This window comes from Pelodiscus sinensis, chromosome 2 (genome assembly GCF_052426305.1).
Source record: "Pelodiscus sinensis isolate ZL-2025 chromosome 2, ASM5242630v1, whole genome shotgun sequence".
In the NCBI taxonomy this organism is placed as follows: Eukaryota; Metazoa; Chordata; order Testudines; family Trionychidae; genus Pelodiscus; species Pelodiscus sinensis.
The window spans coordinates 69,263,989-69,287,296 of NC_143053.1; the positions used below are offsets into that span (position 1 = coordinate 69,263,989).

General features: G+C 44.1%; 1 protein-coding gene across 1 annotated transcript in view; it reads left to right on the forward strand.

The window, feature by feature from the left end:
• Positions 1 to 7,042: 7,042 nt before the first annotated feature.
• PXDNL (peroxidasin like) overlaps positions 7,043 to 23,308 on the forward strand; it is a 109,052-nt gene continuing 92,786 nt past the window's right edge. The window contains 1 exon segment of the mRNA XM_089776000.1: positions 7,043 to 7,327. Coding sequence (XP_089632126.1) covers positions 7,043 to 7,327 — 285 coding nt within the window.

The following is a 23,308-nucleotide window of genomic DNA, read 5'->3' on the forward strand; positions in this document are numbered from 1 at the left end:
CATCAATTCTTGTCCCTTTCTTCCTTCTGTTTACTATAATTTCCTTTGTATTACTGATAACCACTGCAGAGCCTGATTCCCACTGCTGCTGAACTCCTGGTGCTGAATCCATCTTAATAGCATTCACGCAGTGTTCCATGCATCACTGGTGAAATGTATGAAGCTACAAGCTGGTTTCTGGTATGCAGTATGATGGTTTCTTAATGGCCGATAGATTGGCAGTGTTAACGGGACAGAGGCAAATGTTAATTTTTAGCTTTATTAGATTTGATGTATTGCTTTTTATAAAATAAATGTAGATTTCATAATGTTGTAAGCCAAGGTGTCATTGCTCTGTGATCTAATTATATAGTCATCAGAGATCTTTGTAGAAAGGTCTGACTGTAGTGGAACCATACAAGAAGCTCAAATTTTACTTAATCGCTGTCAATTGGATATAAATATTCTTTGTGCCAGCTACCAAATGTAATGAAGATGCTAAACTTGTTAAAAAGAAAACATTTTATGCCTTTAATTCTCTTCTATTATAGCTGGACCTATAACCGTTGCATTAACTCCTGTACTTTTTTTTTTTTGGTAATGATAGTATTACTTATAGCATTTTTATTGAAAACTTGAGATGAAATGCATTAAAGAAAAGTGACATAAAATAACTGCAAGATAAATAATATAGTTAATATCTCCTTTTGGTGCATCTTAACTTCAAAGCCGTTTCCTTGGGTTCCAGGAATGGAACCTGATGGCAACTTCAGCAATAACTGTTAATTCCTTATGCATGCAAGCACATGTCTCACAATCCCACATAATTTTAAAAAGCTTCTACATGACAGAGGTGTTTCATTGATCTGACACAGTGGAGACACTTAATAACTAATGGTCTCCTAAAACACTGCATAAGATCAAAGATTGTCAGTGATTTTCTTTTGCAAAATGAAACTAGATGTTGTTTGGGTAGGTTTTATGTATTGGCTCTATGCTTGTTAAGTTGTACCCAAGCCAAAGTATTTTAATTTTGTTTTGGAGACTGAACGGGTTCAGTTTCAACACTGCTATATTATTTCTGCTGAGTTGAGTAGGTGTCTCACAATCTTGCCTTTCAAAATTTAGGGTCAGGTTTTCCATTCTTAAATTTGCTTATGTGGGAATTTCTTTGTGCAGGAACATATCTGCTGGTTCAGAGGAATTCTCTGCTGCCTCCTGTTCCAGCTGCCTGTAACCCCCCGCCCCCCACTACCACCTCCACTCCCAACTAACAGAGGAGACCTGGCAGGTGAGTAGATCTTCCACTAGCATAAGGGCAGTGGTCTCTTACCATTGACATACGTAAAATGACAGTGCTAACAAGTAGGGCTATGCAATTCAGAGACTAGGAGCAACCACCATCTGCTTGATGGACTCCCTTTCCCCAAACAACCTGAGTTCCACTTGGTCATGCTAGATAATAAGTCTCTTAGCATGTATTTCAGTCCAGATCAGTGGTTCTCAGACTTTTTGTCCTGGGGCCCACCCCACTCAACACAAACCTTTCTGTGGCCCACCATCCAACCATCCATTATGACAAAATGGGTGCAGGAGGGGGTGGTGATGTGGGGGTCTCAGCAGAGAGAGTGCGTGAGGGGGTTGGGTGTGACAGGGTCTGGGCATCAGAGGGATGGGGGGGTGCTTACTTGGCTTTGTGCCGTCACCATTCCCAGGCACCATTTCCCAGGCACCACCTCCCACTCCTCCCATTGTCTATGAACTTCTCCAAAGGATTTTACTTTTGGTGTTGTGTATGTGTGTGTAAGTAGTTGCAGTTCTTCTTCGGGTAGTCCCCATGGGTGCTCCACATCTGGTGTCGGGCTGGTCCCGGCGCCGCAAATCGGAGCTTGCCAGAGCTGTGTGTCTGTATGTGGCCGGGCCACGCGCGTGCAAGCCGGTTTCGCGCCTTTCATCTGCCGTGCGCGGTCCGGCGCCCACCAGTTCTTCTCATCCGCCTTGGGTCGCAGACAGAGCTCCCCCTTTCTCCTCAAGCAGAGATTCCCCCTTTCCCTCTTTCCCTTCAGTTAGTTATCTGTGGAGAAAGTTAATAAGTTTAAAAGTTAAAAAGAATAAAAATCGTTCCTCATTTAGCCCGGGTTGCGGGCTCGTTTAAAAAAAAAACGAAAAGAGGAAAAGAAACCTAAAATCGAGAATGAGCAGTTCTATTTCTATGTGTGTGTTTTTTTCTGTTAGCTACTGCTTTTACTTCCACTGACTCCTCAAAAAGAAAAAGAAGAGAAAAATAATACCTAGAGAAATCCGAACAAGCAAACCGCGGAGAGGCGTGTCTCCCCATTCACTGCTCTCCCCATTATCATTATTGTTTAACTTAACTGGTTTAAAAAAAAAAGAAAGAGAAAAACAGAGGACAAAGCCATTGTAATAAAGAAGTACAAGCGAGAAGAAAGCTGGGGACACGCACACAAAAGCGGCGGCACTTAGGAGGCGTGAACGCTCAGCCCTTTGAGTGCAAAAATGCCGGGCTCCCCCAGTTTTAAAAAGTGTGCTAGTTGCGCTGAGCCAATGCTGATGTCGGACGGGCACTCGGCTTGTATCCGCTGCCTTGGGGAAGCACATATCCTCCAAAAGTGCACCCACTGTGCCAGCCTGACGACCAGAGCCCGCAAGGAGCGGGAACATCGTTTAAAAGAGATCCTGTTCAATAAGGCTGTCATGCCTTCTTCTGCCTCAGACCCCACGGCTGAAAAGCGGAAGGCTCCTTCTGAGGCTATGCCTTTACTGAAAAGGAAGAGAGCCTCTCCCGCTCATTCCCTGCCAGCTGCTCCGCAATCGTGGGTGAGCGCAGGTGACAAGCCGGGTACCTCTTGCTCGAGGGTAACCCGTGCTCCTTCAACAAAGAGGCTGGCCGGCATTTCTCAATCTCGACAGCCCTCAGTACCGCAGAGCTTATGCAACATCTCCCTGACAATAAAAGGTCTCTCCTTAAAGCCATTGTCCAGGAAGGGTTCACTGCATGTAGAACATCGCTTCAGATCACCGCGGACATTGACGACACAGCCGCTCGAGCGATGGCAACAGGTATCGCGATGAGAAGAGCTTCCTGGTTATTGTCAGCGGGAGCCCCTAAGGAGTTGCAGTCCAAAGTGGAAGATTTACCCTTTGAATATCAAAAGCTGTTTGCCTGTACTACCGATGAGGTCCTCCGTTCTGGCAAGGACTCTCGTACTACCCTTCAATCTCTAGGGATGTACACGCCACCTTTCAAACGCAGGCGGTACTACCCCTTCCAGAGGAGATCTGATTACTTCTCCTATAAGCAGCAACAGCAACGGGTATCCGACCAGCCTAGATTTAGACAGCGCCCTCAACGCAAACGTCAGCAGTATAATTGCTCTTCAGCTCGGCCTTCTCAGAAGCAGCAGTTTTGACTCCTATGCGGGGGACTTGAACACATCTCCACCGGTCAACACACTAAAGCCTGCCACCACCTTATTCCACCACCGCCTGAGGCCATTTCTTCGTCAATGGGCCACCATTACCTCAGACCGATGGGTCCTAGAGGTCATATCATCAGGCCTAATGGTCCCGTTTGCTTCAATTCCCCCTACTCCTCCTCCCACCCCATCCCTTCTCAGGGACCCATCTCACGGGGCCACTCTTCGAGAAGAAGTTTTTCACCTGCTCGAGATCGGAGCCATAGAGAGAGTACCCGACGAATTCCGGGGGAAAGGGTTTTACTCCAGGTATTTTCTAGTCCCCAAAAAATCCGGGGGGTGGAGACCCATCCTCGATCTGAGGGGTCTAAATCGTTTCATCCGAAAGCAGCACTTCAAAATGACCACGCTGGCCAAGATCATGCCAGCACTAAACAAAGGAGACTGGTTCGCAGTCCTAGATTTGCAAGACGCATATTTCCATGTGACAAGACACATAGCACACAGGCGTTTTCTGAGATTCGTAGTGGGCGACGACCATTTTCAATACAGGATACTGCCTTTCGGCCTCATTTCAGCCCCAAGGGTGTTCTCCAAAACACTGGCGGTAGTGGCTGCCCATCTACGCAGGATAGGAGTCTCTATCTTCCCCTACCTCGATGACTGCCTCATCAAGGGATGCACCCAGTCAGAGGCACATCACATGGTAGTCGCAACTTGAGATTTGTTCGATTCTCTCGGCCTTATTGTGAACATTCAAAAATCACGTCCGCAACCAACACAAATTCTAAACTTCATAGGAGCGTGTCTCGATTCCCAGTTAGAGAGAGTTCATCTGCCAGTCGAGCGTTTTCAACTAATACAAGAACTGATAAAAACAGTCTTGCAAGCTCCAACGCTCCCAGTACGCGTATGCCTCCAGCTTCTGGGTCATATGGCTTCGACGACAATCATAGTGCGCCATGCAAGGCTACACCTCAGGTGCCTGCAGCATTGACTCAGCACGGTGTACAAGCCTACAAGACACAGCAGCTGCAAGACTGTGGTGCTTCCAGCACATGTCAAAGACTCCCTATTATGGTGGACCAATCACAACAACATGCTGTCAGGAGTCCCCTTCCACGCACCACAACCATCAGTGGAGATAACCACAGACGCTTCTTTCATCGGCTGGGGTGCCCACAGGGGCGCAAAAACAGTTCAGGGTCGTTGGTTCATGACTGAGATGATGTTCCATATCAATCTTCTCGAGCTACGAGCAGTGTTTCATGCCTGCAAACACTTCAAGTTACACATAAGAGGCACTGTCACCAGAATTCTCACAGACAATGTAGTGGCGATGTATTATGTGAACAGACAGGGAGGTGCCCGATCCCGTTCACTTTGTGCAGAAGCGATCCGCCGCTGGAAATGGTGCATTCAAAACAACATCTCTATAGTCGCGTCATACTTACCGGGTGCGAACAATACCACGGCGGATGCACTGAGCAGACATTTCCCTCAAGACCATGAGTGGGTTATCCGCACGGATGTCCTCTTACCTCTCTTCCATCGGTGGGGCTTTCCGGTGATAGATCTCTTCGCTACACGTGCCAATGCGAAATGCAGAGCTTACTGTTCCAGAGCAGGAGTTGGCGGTCACTCTCTGGGAGATGCATTTCTCCTTCATTGGGGCACATCACTCTTGTATGCATTCCCCCCTGTTGTACTTATTCCCAGAGTACTCAAGAAGATCATGATGGACAGGGCACGAGTGATACTCATAGCCCCAGCGTGGCCCAGACAGCCATGGTACTCAACTCTTCTGCAGCTCTCCGTACGAGCACCGCGCCGATTACTATGAGGTGGGTGCATAACTGACTAGATAACCATGCTGAGAGAGTAGTTATTAATGGATGACAGTCATGCTGGAAGTTCATAGCAAGTGGGGTTCCACAGGAGGCTGTTTTGGGACCGGTTCCATTCATAGAATCATAGAACACTAGGACTGGAAGGGACCTCAAGAGGTCATTGAATCCAGTCCCCTGCCTTCATGGCAGGACCCAGTACTGTCTAAACCATACCTGATAGACATTTATCTAACCTACTCTTAAATATCTCCAGTGATGGAGATTCCACAACCTCCCTAGGCAATTTATTCCAGTGTTGAACCACCCTGACAGTTAGGAACTTTTTCCTAATGTCCAACCTAAACCTCCCTTGCTGCAGTTTAAGTCCATTGCTTCTTTTTCTGTCCTCAGAGGCCAGGACATGGGAGCGCCGTGCCCTCCTCTTGTGCTCTTGCAGAGATACATTTTTTAAAAGTGTATAGTTAACAAGAATGAAAACCATTAGGACTTTTGGAAATGTAAGTGGAGTGCTGGGGAAATTTCTCCAAACTCCTACAGAACTTAACAGAGAGTAAAATCATTAACACCATTGTTTTGAGAATTATCTTACAGATCTATGTTATGGACATGTACGGGCCCACTGATCAGGGTGAGAGGGCAGAGCCAGGGGGAAGTTGTCCTAGGATCCAGCGATTTTAAAAAAAAAGGCCCATGGCTGTCGCTACCACAAAAGCGGTGGCAGCTGGAGCCCTTAGTTTTTGGAGAGTACTCTCGGCACACTCTGGGAAGCACTGATTGAGGGCTGGCTAGCACAGCCCCACTCCTTCTTGCTGAGGCCTATGTCACGTTATTGGATTGTGAGGGGAGCAGCCGGGTCACTGCTGCACCCATGGGGGGGTGTTTGCCCCAAAAGTGGTACAAAGGGGGCCATGTGAGGGGTCAAACAAAAGCTTACTTTCTTCTGATTCTGTATCTGCTCTTCATATATCTGTATAATGTCTGTGTGTGGAGTTAGGAATCTGTAATCTGTATGGAGACTGGAAGTCTCTCTGAATGTGGTTGGGCACTGGGCAGAGCCCGGCCTATGGACATGCTAATTAGCGAGGCCCTGTGGGACCATAGCACTCAATGGGCCAAGGACGCACCTCAGGAATGGTGACCTACACCTAAGGGCTACCAGCAGGGAACACAGTGATAGGCCACAGGCCAGGTGACCTGCTGCAGCCAAGAAGAGTCCAGGAAGGATGTATAAAGATGTCATGTGGCTGACTCCATCTTGGTACTCAGCTCAGCACTTCATCCCAGAGGCAGCAGTGCAGGGATTGAAGAGCCGGAAAGAACTGTGGACCCATCCTAACCTAGGATGTGCAACTAAGGACTTCTAAGCCAGCAGCTATAACATCTTTGCTAGAGCCTGCATCAAGAACTGGGAGATTCGATGCATGTAAAGTACTATTCCTTTAACAACCTTACTCTCATACTTTTCTTTCTGGTAGCAATAAACCTTTAGATGTTAGATGCTAAAGGATTGGCTCAGCGTGATTTGTGGGGAAGATCCGGAGGGTAAATTGACTTGGGATCTGTGGCTGGTTTCTTGGAACCGGACAGAACTTGTTCGGGATAGTTGGGATTGGGTTCTAAGACCCCCCCACCGGTGTATGAGGCCTGGAGCCATCTGGGGCATGGATATTGCTGGGGTGTCGGAGGGGTTTTGCTCGTGAGGCTTTAGGCAGGCTGCTGAAGTGTTCCTGATTCTTTAATTAAAAAAAAAACCACTATTGCTGATCCAACCAAACTATGAGAGCAGAAGAAATCATTGTTGCTCTGAAGACAGTTATTTTGATGAAAGCTGGACATGACATTTGTGTATTCTTGTATATCTACTGTACTAAGGCACATGGGAAACAAAGCAGTAGAATAATGTTGTGGAAAACTGCAGTTGATGTCGCTGATTTCAGTTCAGATTGCTGTCTCTATATCGTGAGAGATATTTCCTGGGTGATTCCTAGAAAATACACACCTGCAATTTCATCTAACCAGATGCCCTTACTCCACAAAGATGCCCTTGAAAGAGCATCGGATGTAATTACATAAAACAAGTCTCTGAGGAGTAACTGTTTTGTAGCAGGTGTAAATGTTCAGTGATATGTGCTCTGGGAATTCACTGCACAATTCCCATTAGCAGTAATACCCTACTTCCTCCCACGCCCTTGGCTTAAGATGTATCAGCCTAAGAAAAGATCCATCTGTCCAGTACAATTTTTCAATACTGTGAAAGTGGGACTTATTATAATAGGGTCCCAGAGTAATTACCTACACAGCCATTCTGTGAGGATAGATGTAGCAATGTTTGGTTCTGTAGTCCACAATTCTGCATAATACTAATGCTTTGTACTCCGGGAGGCAAGGAGTGTATGCAGGGCTCCATGGAAGCAGTTCCCACAGAGATTCACTTGTAAGCCCTTGTATAGCACCTTCAGTCTGAGAGGGGCTCAGATCCCCAAAGGAATGTCATGTAAATCCCAAATTGAGGTGCTACTGCAAGCCACAACCCTCCCCCGCCAAACTTGGTAGATGCTTAAACCTCAATTTTCATTGTAAAATGTGCCCTGGAAGTCTGTCTGAGTGGACGTGCACACTGCTGACCTGTGGACAACTATGACATGCCAAAGCCTCAGCACAATTTTCACACCAGGTGAACCTAGGCACCGCCCTGCCTGTCTTAACTACAGGGTTCAATGTGGTATATATTCTTGGAGCACATGTCCAAACATGATGTAAGGCAGGAGGTGCCCTGTAGCCCAGGAGTTAGGGAGCTCACTCGGGAGCTGGGAGTTCCTAGTTCAGTGCCCTTCTGTGCCTGATGAGAAGAGAAGAGAGATGAACAAGGGTTCTGAACTCCACAGGAGAGTGCTTTAACCACTGGGCTGTGAGATACTTGATTGTGGGTTTCCCTGAGCCTCTCCTGATGAACTTTTTTCACTTTGCAATAAATAGGCATTGAGCCAGAGAGCATGAGAATGATTTTATAGTGCCATGGTTAGGGCATGCCCCTAGCATACACACTAGCATACACCATTCCTAGTCTCATGTTCTGGATTTTCTATATCCCATTTTCAGGAACAAATGTTGCATAGGAAACCAAAGATGCCTAACCCAGGGTTTGTTGGATTATACTGGGTGGCTCAGCATTACAAGCAGTAAGTCTCTTTGTGGATCTGGGCCATGAGGCTTTACAAAGGAACGTGCCATCATCTGAGTGGCAATTGTTTTATAAGGAATTACAGCGCCATGCATTTATCATGTGCTACTAATATTTCAGCAAGGCTCTGCCATTGAAACCTCTCACTGGCTTGGGAGCGGAATCTATGTGTTCTGTTTTCTCGTTTCAAGAAATGTTTTTTTTCATGACTGTATCCGAGGAGGGCAGCAAATCCAGTCGGTAATCAAATGTATGACAGACAGCATGAAGCTGCAAGTTACTGAAAGTGAGTGTACTTTGGAAATGTATACAGAGGATATTGCTAGCTTAGAATAGAGTTTGGCTTGGGTAATGTGGAAGGAAGAGCAATGCCTGCTACAGTTTTGGTCTGTTCTAAAGGCAGTTTGCCCTGCAAAAGAATTGTTATGAGTTCTGGGGATAAACAGTCTCTGCAAGAAATAATTTAGTAGTATTCAGAGCATTCTTCTCAGGGGAATGGAGAATTTCCCACTCCTCACTTCACTTGAGTGTCAGGGGCCCTCTTCAGAGCTTGACTAACTTTCTCAAGACACACGGCAGGCCAGGAATAATGGGGGTCTCAAAAATTAAAACAGTGTTACCAAAATTGCAAACCAGCTCAGATCTCCTGTTCCTTTTACAAGTTATGTGAGACCATAGAGTCTGGACTCCAGGAATATTCCTGATCAGGGGCCCTGCTCCACCAAAGATTGGGACCGGGTTTCTCCCCCAGCCCCATCTGCTGCTCTCAGGTGCCTTGCTGGTGCATCTCCCGAGCCTGTCTCTAATCCCCAGGCAATTTTAAAAGGGCCTAAGGGCCCCTGCCGCCACTGCTGGCAGCACAGCGAGGCTAGATCAGTTTCCTGCCTGCTCTGGCTCTGCATGCAGCTGCTGGTGCATCTCTGGGGCCCCTAGATAGGGGGTATCTCCATGTGCTGCCCCCCCCCAAGTGACCTGGTTGCCTTTGGAAGTTGTGGGGATGGTGCCTGCCAGCAGCAGCATGTGGAGCCCCCTCCCCCCATCTTACCTCCCTAGGAGCCACTGCCAGAGGGCATGTCCCAGGTACGCATCATATTCCCTCGCTCTGCACCTACTCTGCACTCTAACTCCCTCCCAGGGCCTGCATCCCCCCGACCCACCTCTCCTGTCCTCAAGCTCCCTCCTGGAGCCTGCAACCCTCACCCCTTTCTTTACTGCAGCCCTGGAACTAGCATCCAGGAACTCTGTCCCAGGAACGCACCCCAGATTTCTTCTCACACCCAAGCTCCCTCCCAGAGCCCGAAACCTCACCCCCCATACCCAAATGTTCTCCAAGAGCCTACACCTACATCCCTTTCAGTACCCCAACCTCCTGCTCCAACCCAAAGCCTGCACCCAGCGTCCAAACCCTGGCCCACACTTAGCGCCCCTCCCACACCCAAAGTCTTTTCCAGAACCTTAGGTGATTGGGAGGGGGAGGGACTTGGACCTCCTCTGTGCACCTCTGACATTTCTACAAACCTGTCACCCCTCCCCTTTAAACGGTTGGTTTAGCTCAGATAAAATATCCCTTCTCTAGTCCTTCTCCTTGACGTTCAGACTCGGCTGAACTCTATCTAACCGGGTCTAATATCTGTTGAGCAAACTGATGTCCCTGGATCTTGCAAATGTTGGAGTTAAAGATGTGAATTTGTACTTTCTGGAGACTATTTCTGATGGGGAACTCTCCAGAGAGTGTAAGGTCTGAATATGGCAACCTGACAGAATCCAATAGAAATAGCACCCCACTTGAAAATCCCCCATAGGAAATCACCTATCTTAGGAGTCCATTTGGGGCTAGGGCAAAGGAGGTAGTCACTTGTAATGAGAGAGCTGTGAATCTGGGGGACGTTTTGGGAATTTGTGAAATCAGGAGCCCTGGGTCCAAGGTAAGAAGAATAAGTTGAAAGGAGAAAACGTAGTTGAATTGGAGTAGGGGGAGGGATAGAGAAATCTTAAAACTGAAGGTAAATTTGGCTAAGCATCCAAACTTTTTCAGACTAATTCAAACTTAACTGCTGAACATTTTTCAGCAATAAAAAGTGGGTGGCCCTTGCAGAAGACAGGTTTTCATTTTAGTGCTTCATTCTTTCTCCCTATTAGAGATGGAGCTATTGAAGACATAAATTAGTGATCGTGTAAATCTTTCCTGACAGTATTTCTTGTATATTGTACTCTTCACAAGTCATGTCGTCCAGGGAGTGAGCTGATGGTTGTCAAAATATATTTTTAATTTTTATCCCCTTTGCATTCGTATATTATAAATGCAAGATCAAAACCATAATCAAAAGAGTCCCTCAGGCTGAATGATGTTAACCCCAGCATACATCATCTCTCAGAGCTATAGGGGACAGACGGGATAGCTGAATCATGAAGCATAATTGCACAGAAGTGATGTTATGAAAAGAACAAAGGTTTCACAAAGGCTGTTGCCATAAGGTCCTAGATTAATTTTTAAATAGCCCAATGCAAGTCATTCTGCAGCATTTAGAGTGACAAATGGCAGTGGCGAATAGACTGCTAACTCATGCTAATTGCTTTTGACAAAGATAATTTCCCAACACCCAGACTAATTTTATATGATGACTACCATGAGCAAAGCAGCAAAGTTGCAATGCCCAGATACTGAAAGACAACCAACTTAACTGACAGCTTCATTATTCATCCTCCTTTGATCAGGTGTTTCCCTCCTTTTTAACTATTCAGATAGAAGAAGAGGAATGAAATGACACAAGATGAATTGACCTAGTTTAGAAATGTTGCTTGTTTTTATCACTAAAACCCTCCTCAGGATATCTCTACGCTACTGGCTGAGGTGAGGGGCAGCGATCAATCCAGCGGGGTCAATCACTCTCCCATTGACTCCGGTACTTCACCAGAATGAGAAGCGCAAAGATAGCTGATGGGAGAGCATCTCCTGTTGATATAGCACAATGAAGACACCCCAGAAAGTAGATCCAAGTAAGTTGACTTCTGCTACATTGTTCACAAAGCTAAAATTGTGCAACTTAGATCACTCCTCCTCAGTACTGTAGAGCAGGCCTCTATTGCTGCTAAAATTAGACTTCCAAACACAGACCATGGATTAAGCTACTGCTAAGTCCATTTAGACCTCCATAAAAATATTTATGTTTTCTATGGCCATATTGTGGAATCTGTGGCATAGCATTCAGTTGTGTTTTGTACTGTGTGTTGAATTGGAACTACAGCATGCGAATAGAATATTTGTTCTTATGTATTGTGTGACTAAAAACACAGAATGTATTAAATTTGATGTGAAACATGTAGGCTGCTTATGTTACTATTCAGTTCTTTCTTTGGCTGATCCACACTGTAGGATGATAGCCTGAGATTGTGGAGAAGTGGTCAAAGTTTGTGCTGTGCCCACAGACCTCCTGTTGGATCTTGGGCATATCATATAGCCTAAATTTCTCATCTTTTAAAATGGGGATAACAGCTGGCCAATGGGATTGTTGTGAGGAGAAATTCTCTGAATGTTTTTGTGCATTTTTGTTCTAACAGGAAGTCTTTAGTACATATGTGGTTTAATGTGATTTAGAGGTGGAAGCAAGAAGAAGCCAGAACCATGTGTCCAAACAGATTTGTTGTCTACTGCTGGGTGCTCTGTGGACCATAAGAAGCCTCACAGTTTTGGGGAATTGATGTCCTATAGAGAATAGTGTTTGCTTAAAGAGATTAATTTATTTCCTGCTAAATGCATTTTTGCTGCTCTTTAAATAATTAGCATTTGGTTGAAAAATGGCAAGTAACTTTTATTGTGAAAGGATTCAACATTTTCCAGTTTTTGCCATTTGGGGGGAAGGAACACTGAAATAATTTCAGCTTTCAGTTTTGTTAACAAAGTGCTAACATAGACAAGTTTAAGTGATAGAAACATGGTGTTCTATTGCTTGATCCTGCATTCCTGGCCCCCTTAAATTTGTATAGATTCAGGATCAAACCCCAGGAGTAGCAATTCTTTAATTCCATTTGTAATGCTGCCAGGCCAGGGCTATGTCTATGCTACACTACACATTGTGCTCCGCAATTTGCGTATCTTTTTCCGATAGTTTTTTCGGAAGAGGCTTTTCCGAAATTGGCCCATCTACACTGGGCCAAATTTTGGAAAAGCCTCCTCTTTCAGAAGAGCCCTTCTTCCTCATGAGAGGAGGAATACAGGGACATCTGCTCTTCCGAAAAAAAAAAAAAAAGCGGCAGAGCAATTGCGTTCCCTGGATGCGGTGGAGTTTTTCCGAAAAACCCTGTAGTGTAGACATAGCCCAGGTGTCACTTTATGCCAACGTCCCCAAGTGCTCAAATCATGGCTGGAATCATTTTAGCTCTTCTGTGTGCTATTATTGTTAAAATAGGTATTAGAAAAAAAAAGTGTTTATGATTTAGACTTTAGTTGCTGCATGTTTTAATGTCACTTATAATATTGGTGTCCTTTACTGTAAGATAATATTTGAGCAATTGTATTGCAAGCTTCCTTTTGAATCACCAGAAAGGAAAGAGACATTTACTAGCATAAAATGCTAATCTGCATCAAAAGGCGTAGTATCCAGCAAAAAGAGAAAGATCTATTCACACTAGCCAGATTATTGCAGAACATTACAGAGGACAAAAGACTCAGTTGTCCTTCGTCCCTCACTCCATCTCCCTGCGAAGATGAAACACTCAAGTGAACTCCTCCCATCAGCTGAGTTTGCAGGTCTCAGCAGGTGGGAGATAAAAATCCCAAGTGGAACAAACTGATTCCCTATGCTGCTTTGACTCTGGGGGCAAAGTCAGAGGCATTGGTGGATGTGAGAATAATATAAAATGAGCATGCAGAATTATTAGATAGTCTTAGTTAATTATTAACATTCCCTGAGAGAGGAGTATAGTATATGAATAAATGCAAGACAATCCAAAACAGTATTAGCCACAAGCTTAAGTATATACTTGAGATTCTAGTTCAGGGATGGGGAACCTGAAGGCTAGGCCACCACTTACATACAGCTTCCACTGGCTGGGAATTTTGAATCACATCAGCTGGGAGTAGCAGAGCTCTGTGCCTGCAGACTCTCAGTAAACAAACCATCTTGCAGCCCACCAGCAGTTAACCCTGATGAAAGGCATGTAGCCATGGGGCCGGAGGTTCCCCACCTCTGTTCTAGTTTTTAAATGCACTCAGGGGTTATGGCACAAACTAACACAAGCCAAAATATTCAAAGTTAAGTGTACTGTATATCACTAATTGCCACAGGAAAGCACCAAAGGGGAAAGTTTTACCTGTAATTTTAGAAATATAAATATACATTTAATCCATTAAGGGGCTTTTACTTTGTTCTTCTGGTGTATGATGTGGCTACAATTGTGGCACTAAAATAGCAGCAGCCCCAGATACTTTTCACCATTAATAATGACTGTTTTGGGGAGAGACAATGTATTTTCTGGGAAACCAGAAGTTTAGCTCTTCTGGATTTTCATTATGTAGGTAAAAACAACAAGAAGTCCTGTGGCACCTTAAAGACGAAGTGGGTCTTTGTCAGCTGCATCTGATGTCGTGGGTCTTTGCTCAGGAAAGCTTATGCTCCAATAAATCTTAGTCTCTAAGGTGCCACAGGACTTCTCGTTGTTTTTGCAGATTCAGACTAACATGGCTATCCCTCTGATTATGTAGATAGTTATTGAACCATTGCATTGTATAACAAAAGAGAGAAAATAGTTTCTTAATTTTACCAAAGTATTGATGTGTCTCAATGGCATTTTTTATTGTTTGTTAAGCTGATCTTGTCATTCCAAGTCTCATTAAATGGAAAAAAGCAGAGAAAAGAGAAGCTGAAAGTTTGACTTAAAAACTGGAATTACTCACAAAGGAAACCTCCTTTTTTAAACAAAATACAGGACTATGTAGCACTTTAAAGACTAACAAGATGGTTAGTTTTTTAAAGACCCTCCAGCCCAGATTTCTAGTCACAAGTTAAAATGAAATGTCTTAGAATTCATTTTCTATTGTTTGTTTACTCCCAACTTTAAAATGTGTGTCTGTGACTAGTACATGAAATTACTCCTTGAAAATATTAAGATGGCTAAAATTACAATTAAAATATGTAGGACTGTTTCAGCTTTTATTCATGAGAATTTACAGTACAGGCAGTCCCCGACTTACATGGATCCGACTTACGTCGGATCCCTAGATACGAACGGGGTGAGGCAACTCCCGCACATGCGCAGCAGCATTCCCGGGGCTCGCTCACCTGGGGTCCCGCAGAGCTGCCGGGCAGAGGAAAAGTGCCTCCCCACGCCCGCTGCCCCCCCCACCCCCCTGCCAGCAACAGGCTGCCCCCTCCCCTGAGCAACAGGCTGCCGAACAGACAAAAGCAGCCTCTCTGCCCCTCCTCCCCTCTATACATGCCAGGCTCCCTGAGCGCAGCAGCGTCCCCGGGGCTCGCTCACCTGGGTCCTAGAATCCACCTCCTCCTCCTCTTCGGCCGGCTCCAACTGGCCTCTGCCTGCAGCAGCTGGCCACAGGGACAGGGATCCCGCAGAACTGCCGGGCAGAGGAAAAGTGCCTCCCCACGCCCGCTGGCCCCCCCCCCGCGGCCTCGCATCCTGCACACCTCCCCCCTCCCTCCCTGCCAGCAACAGGCTGCCGAACAGCAGACAAAAGCAGCCTCTCCGCCCCTCCTCCCCCTATACATGCTGGGCTCCCTGGGCAAACAAAGACTCCACCAAAACAAACAAAGTGCTGGCCTCATTGTGTTAGCAAAAAAAGGACCCTCCTCCTAGAACCCTGGGTGGTGTGTGGAAATAAAGCTATTAGCTCAAAGCATGGTGCAGAGCTGTTTGGTATTTGATGAGTTACTCCTTTAGTCCTGAGTTTGTCACAGGGACAGAAATAGATGTGAAATCTTCTGAACAGGGGAACAGACAGCAAAACAAACATTAGAGGGGAGTTAACCTTTCCCTATGCTATCCAAAACTAAAAAAAATATTTGGCTAGAGTTTCCCCTACAATATGTACCAGTTCCGACTTACATACAAATTCAACTTAAGAACAAACCTACAGTCCCTATCTTGTACGTAACCCGGGGACTGCCTGTATCTGTAGCTTAACTTGGATTGAGAAGAATCTAACATTTACAGGGTTGCATATTTTCTTGCCCCCAGGAAGAGATTTTCTGTGCCCAGTCATTGAGAACTGGGCCAAGTTTAGGACTTGTCAAGGAGTTGGCTCAGTAGACTCTCTCGAGGCTTAAGAACTCACATAGCAGCAGCCAAGTAAAAAGTAAAGAGCTCACCCCTGTGAAAAATGTAAAAATCCAACACTTAGAAAATGAGAGACCCTCTCTTACAAGGGAACAGCTCTCTTTTGGAACTATTCAATTTCTGTTTTCATGCTCAGTCTGTGCCTTTTTCCTAATTCTCTAGGCTGCCCATACATCAACTTGATATTCAAAGCAGGAAAAAATAAACATGCAGGGTGACTTTCTGGAGAGCAATACAAAGGAAACATTTTAGAAAGTAGGTACATTTAATTTATCCATCCATTTGCAATTCCCTGGTATTACTCCAGAATTTGAACCTTGTATTTTTATTGTAAATCAGTAATCTCCTTTTACAAATTAATCCAAAATGTTCTCCTTCAAACTAAATTAGAGTTAAAATGAGATATGTTGCACTTTTTCTAAACCACAGACATTTCTTGCTGCCAAAACCTGCTGCTTCAGTAAGTTTTCTACTGATTTTTGTCTAATAACAACTAGTATGGAATTATGAGTCTTTGGCTGAACTGAGTTTATGGGAAACCATAACGATTGCTGATCTTGCCAAAGATACATGCAAGTTCCTGTTTTCAGTGATCTACCTCTTTATTTTGCCGGTGTGTTTAGTTTCAATCTCAGTAATCTGTATACAGACAATGTGAAGGGTTCCATGCTTCCTGTTGTAATCTCTGTGAAACTGGCATAAAGACCATGATGAATTGATTTGTTGTGTTAACAGGAGGTGGCCTATGTGATGGCTTGAACCTTCTGTATAGGCTGAGTCACATTGCTCTTACCTTCTCCTGGCAAGCTAAATTGTTTCTGAAGAGTGCAATGGTAAAGGGATCTATGTTTGCAAATGGTACCATGCAGCAGCTCTGCCCTCCAGTTAAGTTTATCCAGAATGACAGGGTTTTCACCCAGTGAAGAGCAGAAAGCTGGCATGGAGGTACTTATCTGAAAGGCCACTATATTTGTGGGTACGGGATTACTCTCAACTGCCATTACTTTTCTCTTTGCTCTCCATTTATTCAAGCTCCATGTATGTGATCTGTCACCTGCATGGAAGAAGGGTATGGAGATGCATTAGTTTCACATATTAAAATGACTCTTGGCATTGATGGGAAGGAAATCCAAATTATTAATTTAAAATGTCCTATTATCTCTTTTTCAGGGATTTGTGGTTTAATAGAATACAAGAAATCCTCGCAGGTACATTTAAGAAATTGAAGCATCTGAACCCTTTGTAAGTCTCTGATTTGCCACTGGCATTCTGTCTGTGAACTGCACAGTAATCGGCATTTTTACTCACATGCTGTATATCCAGGGTTAAGCTTTCTTGTTGCAAATATTATTCCATTGATGTGAATCAATCCTGTTGTCTCCAAATATATTTTTGTTGTTTGTCGGTATTTAGAAAGTGGATTGGACAAATCTTTCTCATCAAATCTCTTATCAAGGAGTCCAGGAGAGCTGGCTGTATTTTAAGTAGTGTTATTGAAGGCAGAGGAACAAACCATTCCGATGAGCAGTAAGAAAAGCAAATATGGCAGGTGACCAGCTTGGCTTAGCAGTGAAATCCCTGGTGAGCTTAAACACAAAAAAGAAGTTTACAAGAAGTGAAAACTTGGATAGATGACTAGGGAGGAGTATAAATATATTGCTTGAGAATGCAGGAGTGTAATCAGGAAGGCGAAAGCACATTTGGAATTGTAGCTAGCAAGGGATGTGAAGGGTAACAAGGAAGATTTCTACAGGCATGTTAGCAATAAGAGGGTGATTAGGGAGAGTGTGGGACCCATACTGGATGAGGCAGCTGGGAAAATCTGAAGTACTCAATGCTTTTTTTGCCTCTGTCTTCACAAACAAGGTCAGCTCCCAGACAAATGCACTAGGCAACAAAGTATGGGAAGGAGGTGGTCAGCCTTCGGTGGAGAAAGAACAGGTTAAAAACTATTTAGAAAAGTTAGACATACATGAATCCACGGTGACGGATTTAATGCTTTCAAGGGTGCTGAGAGAGTTGGCAGATGTCATTGCAGAGCCCATGGCCATTATCTTTGAAAACTTGTGGAAATCAGGGGAGGTCTCCGATGATTGGAAAAAGGCAAATGTAGTACCCATCTTTAAAAAAGGGAAGAAAGACAATCCAGGAAACTACAGACCAGTCAGCCTCACCTCGGTCACTGGAAAAAACATAGAGGAGATCCTCAACGAATCCATTTGAAGCACTTGGAAGAGGGGAAAGTGATCAGGAATAGTCAACATGGATTCACCAAGGGCAAGTCATGCCTGACCAACCTGATTGCCTTCTTTCATGAAGTAACTTGCTCTGTAGGCATGGGGAAATCAGTGGATGTGACATATCTTGACTTTAGCAAAGCTTTTGATACAATCTTCCACATAAGTCTTGCCACCAAGTTAAGGAAGTATGGATTGGATAAATCAACTGTGAGATGGATAGAAAGCTGACTAAATTGTCGGGCTCAATGAGTAGCGATCCATGGCTCAATGTCTGGTTGGTGGTTGATTTCAAGCAGAGTGCCCCAAGATTCGGTTCTAGAGCTGGTTTTGTTCAACATTTTTATTAATGACCTGGATAAGGGGATAGATTGCACTCTCAGCAAGTTTGTGAATGACACTAAGCTAGGGGAGATGTAGATACATTGAAGAGTATGGATAGGGTCCAGAGTGACCTAGAGAAATTGGGGAATTGTGCCAAAAGAAATCTGATGTGGTTCAACAAGGACAAGTGCAGAGTCCTGCACTTGGGATGGAGGATCCTAAGCACTGTCAGGCTGGGGACTGACTGGTTAAGTAGCAGTTCAGCGGAAAAAGATCTGTGGATTACACCCTGTGAATGAGAAGCTGGATATGAGTTAACAGTGTGCCCTTGTAGCCAACAGGGCTAATGGCATATTAGGGTGCATTAGGAGGAGCATTTCCAGCAGATCTAGGCTGCGTCTAGACAGCAGCGTTTTTTCGGAAAAAGATATGCAAATTGTGAAGTGCAATTTGCATATCTTTTTCTGCTTTTTGTGGGGGGAGAGGCTTTTCCAAAATTCGGGGCAAAATTTCAGAAAAACTTCCTCTTTCGGAACTTCCCGTATTCCTCTCACTGAGAGGAATACAGGGATGCTGAAAGAATGCACCCACTTTTTCGGAAACTGTTCTGAAAAAACAGACGTGTTCCCTGCAGTTCAGACATAGCCCTAGAGAAGTTATTATTCCCCTTTATCAGTCTCTGTTGAGGCCACATCTGGAGTATTGTGTCCAATTCTGGGCCCCCCACTACAGAAAGGATGTAGACACATTGGAGAGGAGCCAGTGGAGGGCAATGAAAATGATTAGGGTGCTGGAACACATGACCTACGAGGAGAGGCTGAGGGATTTGGGTTTGTTTACTCTGCAGAAGAGAAGAGTGAGGGCAGATTTGATAGCAGCCTTCAACTATCTGAAAGGAGGTTCCAAAGAGGATGGAAAGAGGCTGTTCTCAGTAGTCACAGATGGCAGAATGAGGAGCAATGGTCTCAAATTGCAGTGGGGGAGGTCTAAGTTGGATATTAGGAAAAATTACTTCACTAGGAGGGTGGTGAAACACTGGAATGGGTTACCTAGGGAGGTGGTAAAATCTCCATCCCTAGAGGTTTTTAAGTCCCATCTTGACAAAGCCCTGGCTGGGATGATTTAGTTGGGGTTGGTCGTGCTTTGGGCAGGGGTTGGACGTAATGACTTCCCGAGGGCTCTTTGAGCCTTATGATTCTATATTAGTATTCTGAACTTTTCATGCTTTTTTTTCATGGTTTTGGAATCTTTTTTTAAAAAAAATCACACTGCTATTGCTTATGCTATTCTTGAGGACATACTAAGCAGTTTAGATAGGAATACAATCCTCACCACAATTAATTTCCTGTTTCTACATCCTATTAGATGACTAAAACTTTCTAAGCAATAGAGTAGCGAGACAATTATATAATAAATAAAATGCTTCTGGTACAAATTTTCAGATGAAACTCACATTACGCTAAAGTCTCTGAAACTTTTGGATTCAGATACATCTTCCAAAATAACTAGTAGTCTGACTACACACAAATAAGTATACACCTTAAACAGCAGCAAAATGAAGACTTTTTTTTATTTATTATTCTGTTTTCATTATTCACCATACAGGGACAAATCTTGCTCCTTCTATACCTTTTTTGCAGTGGATGTGGGCCCCAGTTCAAAAAGAAATTTACTCATATGTTAAACTTTAAGTAATTATTCCTGTTGGTTTCAGTGTGTCAGCCGAAATGGTCAGGGCAGTGTGTGCGTGTGTGTTACACCCAAGTCTTCAACTGCTGAGACGCAAAGTCTCATTGCAGTGGGCAGCCTAGGAGTCTGGAGGGCACCCTGAAAAATAGTTTAACGTCTGTGACTTTACTGCTAGGACCGGGGTCCTGTCGCAGAGGGCAGCCAACAGGCTCTCAGATGCCCCGAGTTTATAGGAAGAGCTTATTACACCTCAGATTTTATCTGCTAGGATACAGAAATCCCTTCGCAGCGGGCAGCCTGGGGAGGCTGAGAGGTGCCCCAACGGATCTGTCCCCTGGAAGTGACACGATCCAAAACGCCCAAGTTCTTCCTATACCTGTCCCTTTTGACCGGCCGAAGGTCTTTTGTTTGTGTTCGGTTCGGGTACAGCAGCACGGGTTCAAGTCAGAAGCTTGACACGCACTGGCTTATTTATAGGAGAAAGAAAGAGAAAAGAAATAAAGAAACTTGGTTCAGTATATTTATATATTTATAAGTGAATGAGGGCACCCCACTTATTTCCAAAGTTTATAGCTAAATCACCTTACCAAAGGCAGTTTACAATAGAAATGAAACAGCTTGACTTAAGAAAACTATAATAAAGTAACTAAACTTACAACAGAGTGACAATTGAAGTGTACACATAAAGGAAACACATTGCAGGTACAATTCTCACCCCTGCGTTCCAGACTTGGCGTGGCCAGCGTCTTTCTCTCAATCCCTCGGGAAGAAGTAGGGCGAGGTTGGGCATCCCACGGACCTCGGGAGACAATCAATACCTGCCAGCTGGTGTAGGTGATTGAAGCTCAAATGGGGTGGGCAACTCAACCCCTCTTTATACCCCTTGGGTCACATGGGCTTCTTCCTGGTCTCAAGTGGCCAATTAGGAAAATGGCTTTGAATGCCAAGTTTCCCACGAAGGGTGCAAAGCATAATTCACACCTGGGAAAAATGCAGACAATGGGCACCTCTGGTATGTGATGGGCGAAGATTCCTCTCCTGAGACAGTGCAGGCGTGTCAATTACTGATACTAGCCATCACGGCGACGGGAGGCCTCCCAGTCATCAGCTAGCCCATTTACTGTCTGGTTTCTGTTCATGGTAGAGTCAGGGACAGGCACCACACTTGCGTTCCCAGGACATCAAAGGCTGACTGCCTTTCTCTTGCTCTCTGGGAGGGGGGAAACAAGATGGGGTTCGTGTCTGGCTACACAGTGTCAGTGGCTACTCCTGTGCTTAAAGTAGGCACGTGCTTAAGAACCTTGTTGAATCCAGGACATGGTGCTCTTATATTGTGCAACGAGAAATGAGTATAGGTTATACCCAAGGTTATTTAGAAGACAGAATAGAAGAAATCATTGTTCTCAGGAGGTAAATTTTAAAATATAGAAAAACAGGAATCATACTTCAGAAAATTAGTTTACATGGATTTCTTCAATCTGCGTCCTGTTACATGGATTGAAAACGGGTGGAAAGACCATAAACAAAAGGTAATGAAGTTAAGTGCCAATGTATTGAGGCAAAGGACCAAGTTGATGGTGAACATGGAGTAATAAGTTAGAATAAATGGGATATGGCAGAAGAGGAGGAAATAATAATGTGAGGGATTAAATATATTGAGAAATAACAACACAAAGTTGATGAAAATAGTTCTGTCTGCTGAAATGGGGAAACTCCTCCTAGAATGTTGAGCTTTTGTAACAGGATGGTTTGCCCATTTAAGGTGAGGGACTTGGGGTCCTCCAGCTTTCATTAACAGATGCAGCTGATGGTGGTGGAAGAGCTTCTCTTTAATTTCTAGTCCGTTAGATATTGTCAGGTTTGGACTCTCAGTACGTAGCTTAGGACTTGGGAGACTTAATGTTAGTTTTAAAAAGTGAGCCTGTCATGGGGTGGATGTGTGCAGCCCCATCTGGGGCAGAGCATTAGGCCTTTCAGGCCTCTCAAAGCATGACTTATTGTAGGCAAGATTCTTTTTCCTATTTGTAATCTCAAAAGAATTGTAGGTAAATATTTAAAAAACCTAGACCGTCCTGTTGGTTTCCATGTAAATTAAGAGCAGGTTCATTTGGAGCATTAGTCCCTAAAAGGGACTAGTGAAACCTAAAATATCTCTTCCTGGGGGAAGGATGTGTTACACAATGTAGAGACTATCTATGTGAGACAAAACTCTAGACTGGCAAACTGTATTTACAGATTGGGGGGGGAGTCTAGATTAAGACACATTACAGGTGAAGGGGGGAAAGGAAAGAACAAAAGGCTCTGATCTTTCATTGGGATCCACTAACGTGGGGTCAGGGCTCAAGATAATTTTGGAAAGAAAATTTATCTGACTCGGTGCATAATTTCTGCATTTTCTGCTAACCATTATAGTTCGCATGACCCAGGTTTGCTCAGAATTGGTTAGGTTCAAACAAACATTCCTGAAATACTGTTTATTTTTAACCAGCTGACCTCATTCATCTGCCTTAAATTTTGCCTGCTGTTTCAACTGGATAAGGTATTCTTCTCTTTCTGTCCTAAGCCAGTGGGTAGCATGTTGTGGAATTTCAGAGTTGGTGCATCCTCACCTGGAATCAACTGCATTTCAGTGATGATAGAGTATATATTCCATTACATCAAATCTGTAAATAGGTTGAAGCCTGTTGGTATGAGATGAGCTATCTGAATGCAAGCCAGCATTATGTTTGCAAAACCCATGTTACTGAAAAGATCAATCTTCCAGAAAAAAATGTCAGAAACTATAGTCAGTATATTACTTCTGGAAGTTGACAGTAGGGAGGATATAGAAAATAAGCTCAGTGGGCTGATAAAAATAGTTAAGTAGGGTGCCTTCTTCCAGAGAAGATATTGATAGACTCCCGATAATGTCAAATACTACGTTGGACTTGACCTTTGAAAGATACTGTATCTTATTATTTTGTGGATACCATCGCCACTGTATCATTCTTCTGCAAATAAAACCTTATAAGTAATTCTGTGGCTATATCTGAATGAAATATACTCTAGTAAAAGCCGCAATAAATGTTTTAAAACATTAAAAACTCTCAGTTCTTAAAAATAAAGAGTTTCTCATTCATTTAGTAATGTAAAAGTTTGTATCTGGAGCTTATTGAGTTACAGAAATGTTTTACATATAGAAAATCCTTCCCTGCAGATTTTACTCTCACATTTAAGCCCTCAAAACAGGTTTGTTTTATTCCCAGTGTCTGGTCCCTGTATTCACAGCTTTGGAAAAAATATCAAACTAGTGTTCAAACTAAAAACAAACTCACAGAGTTT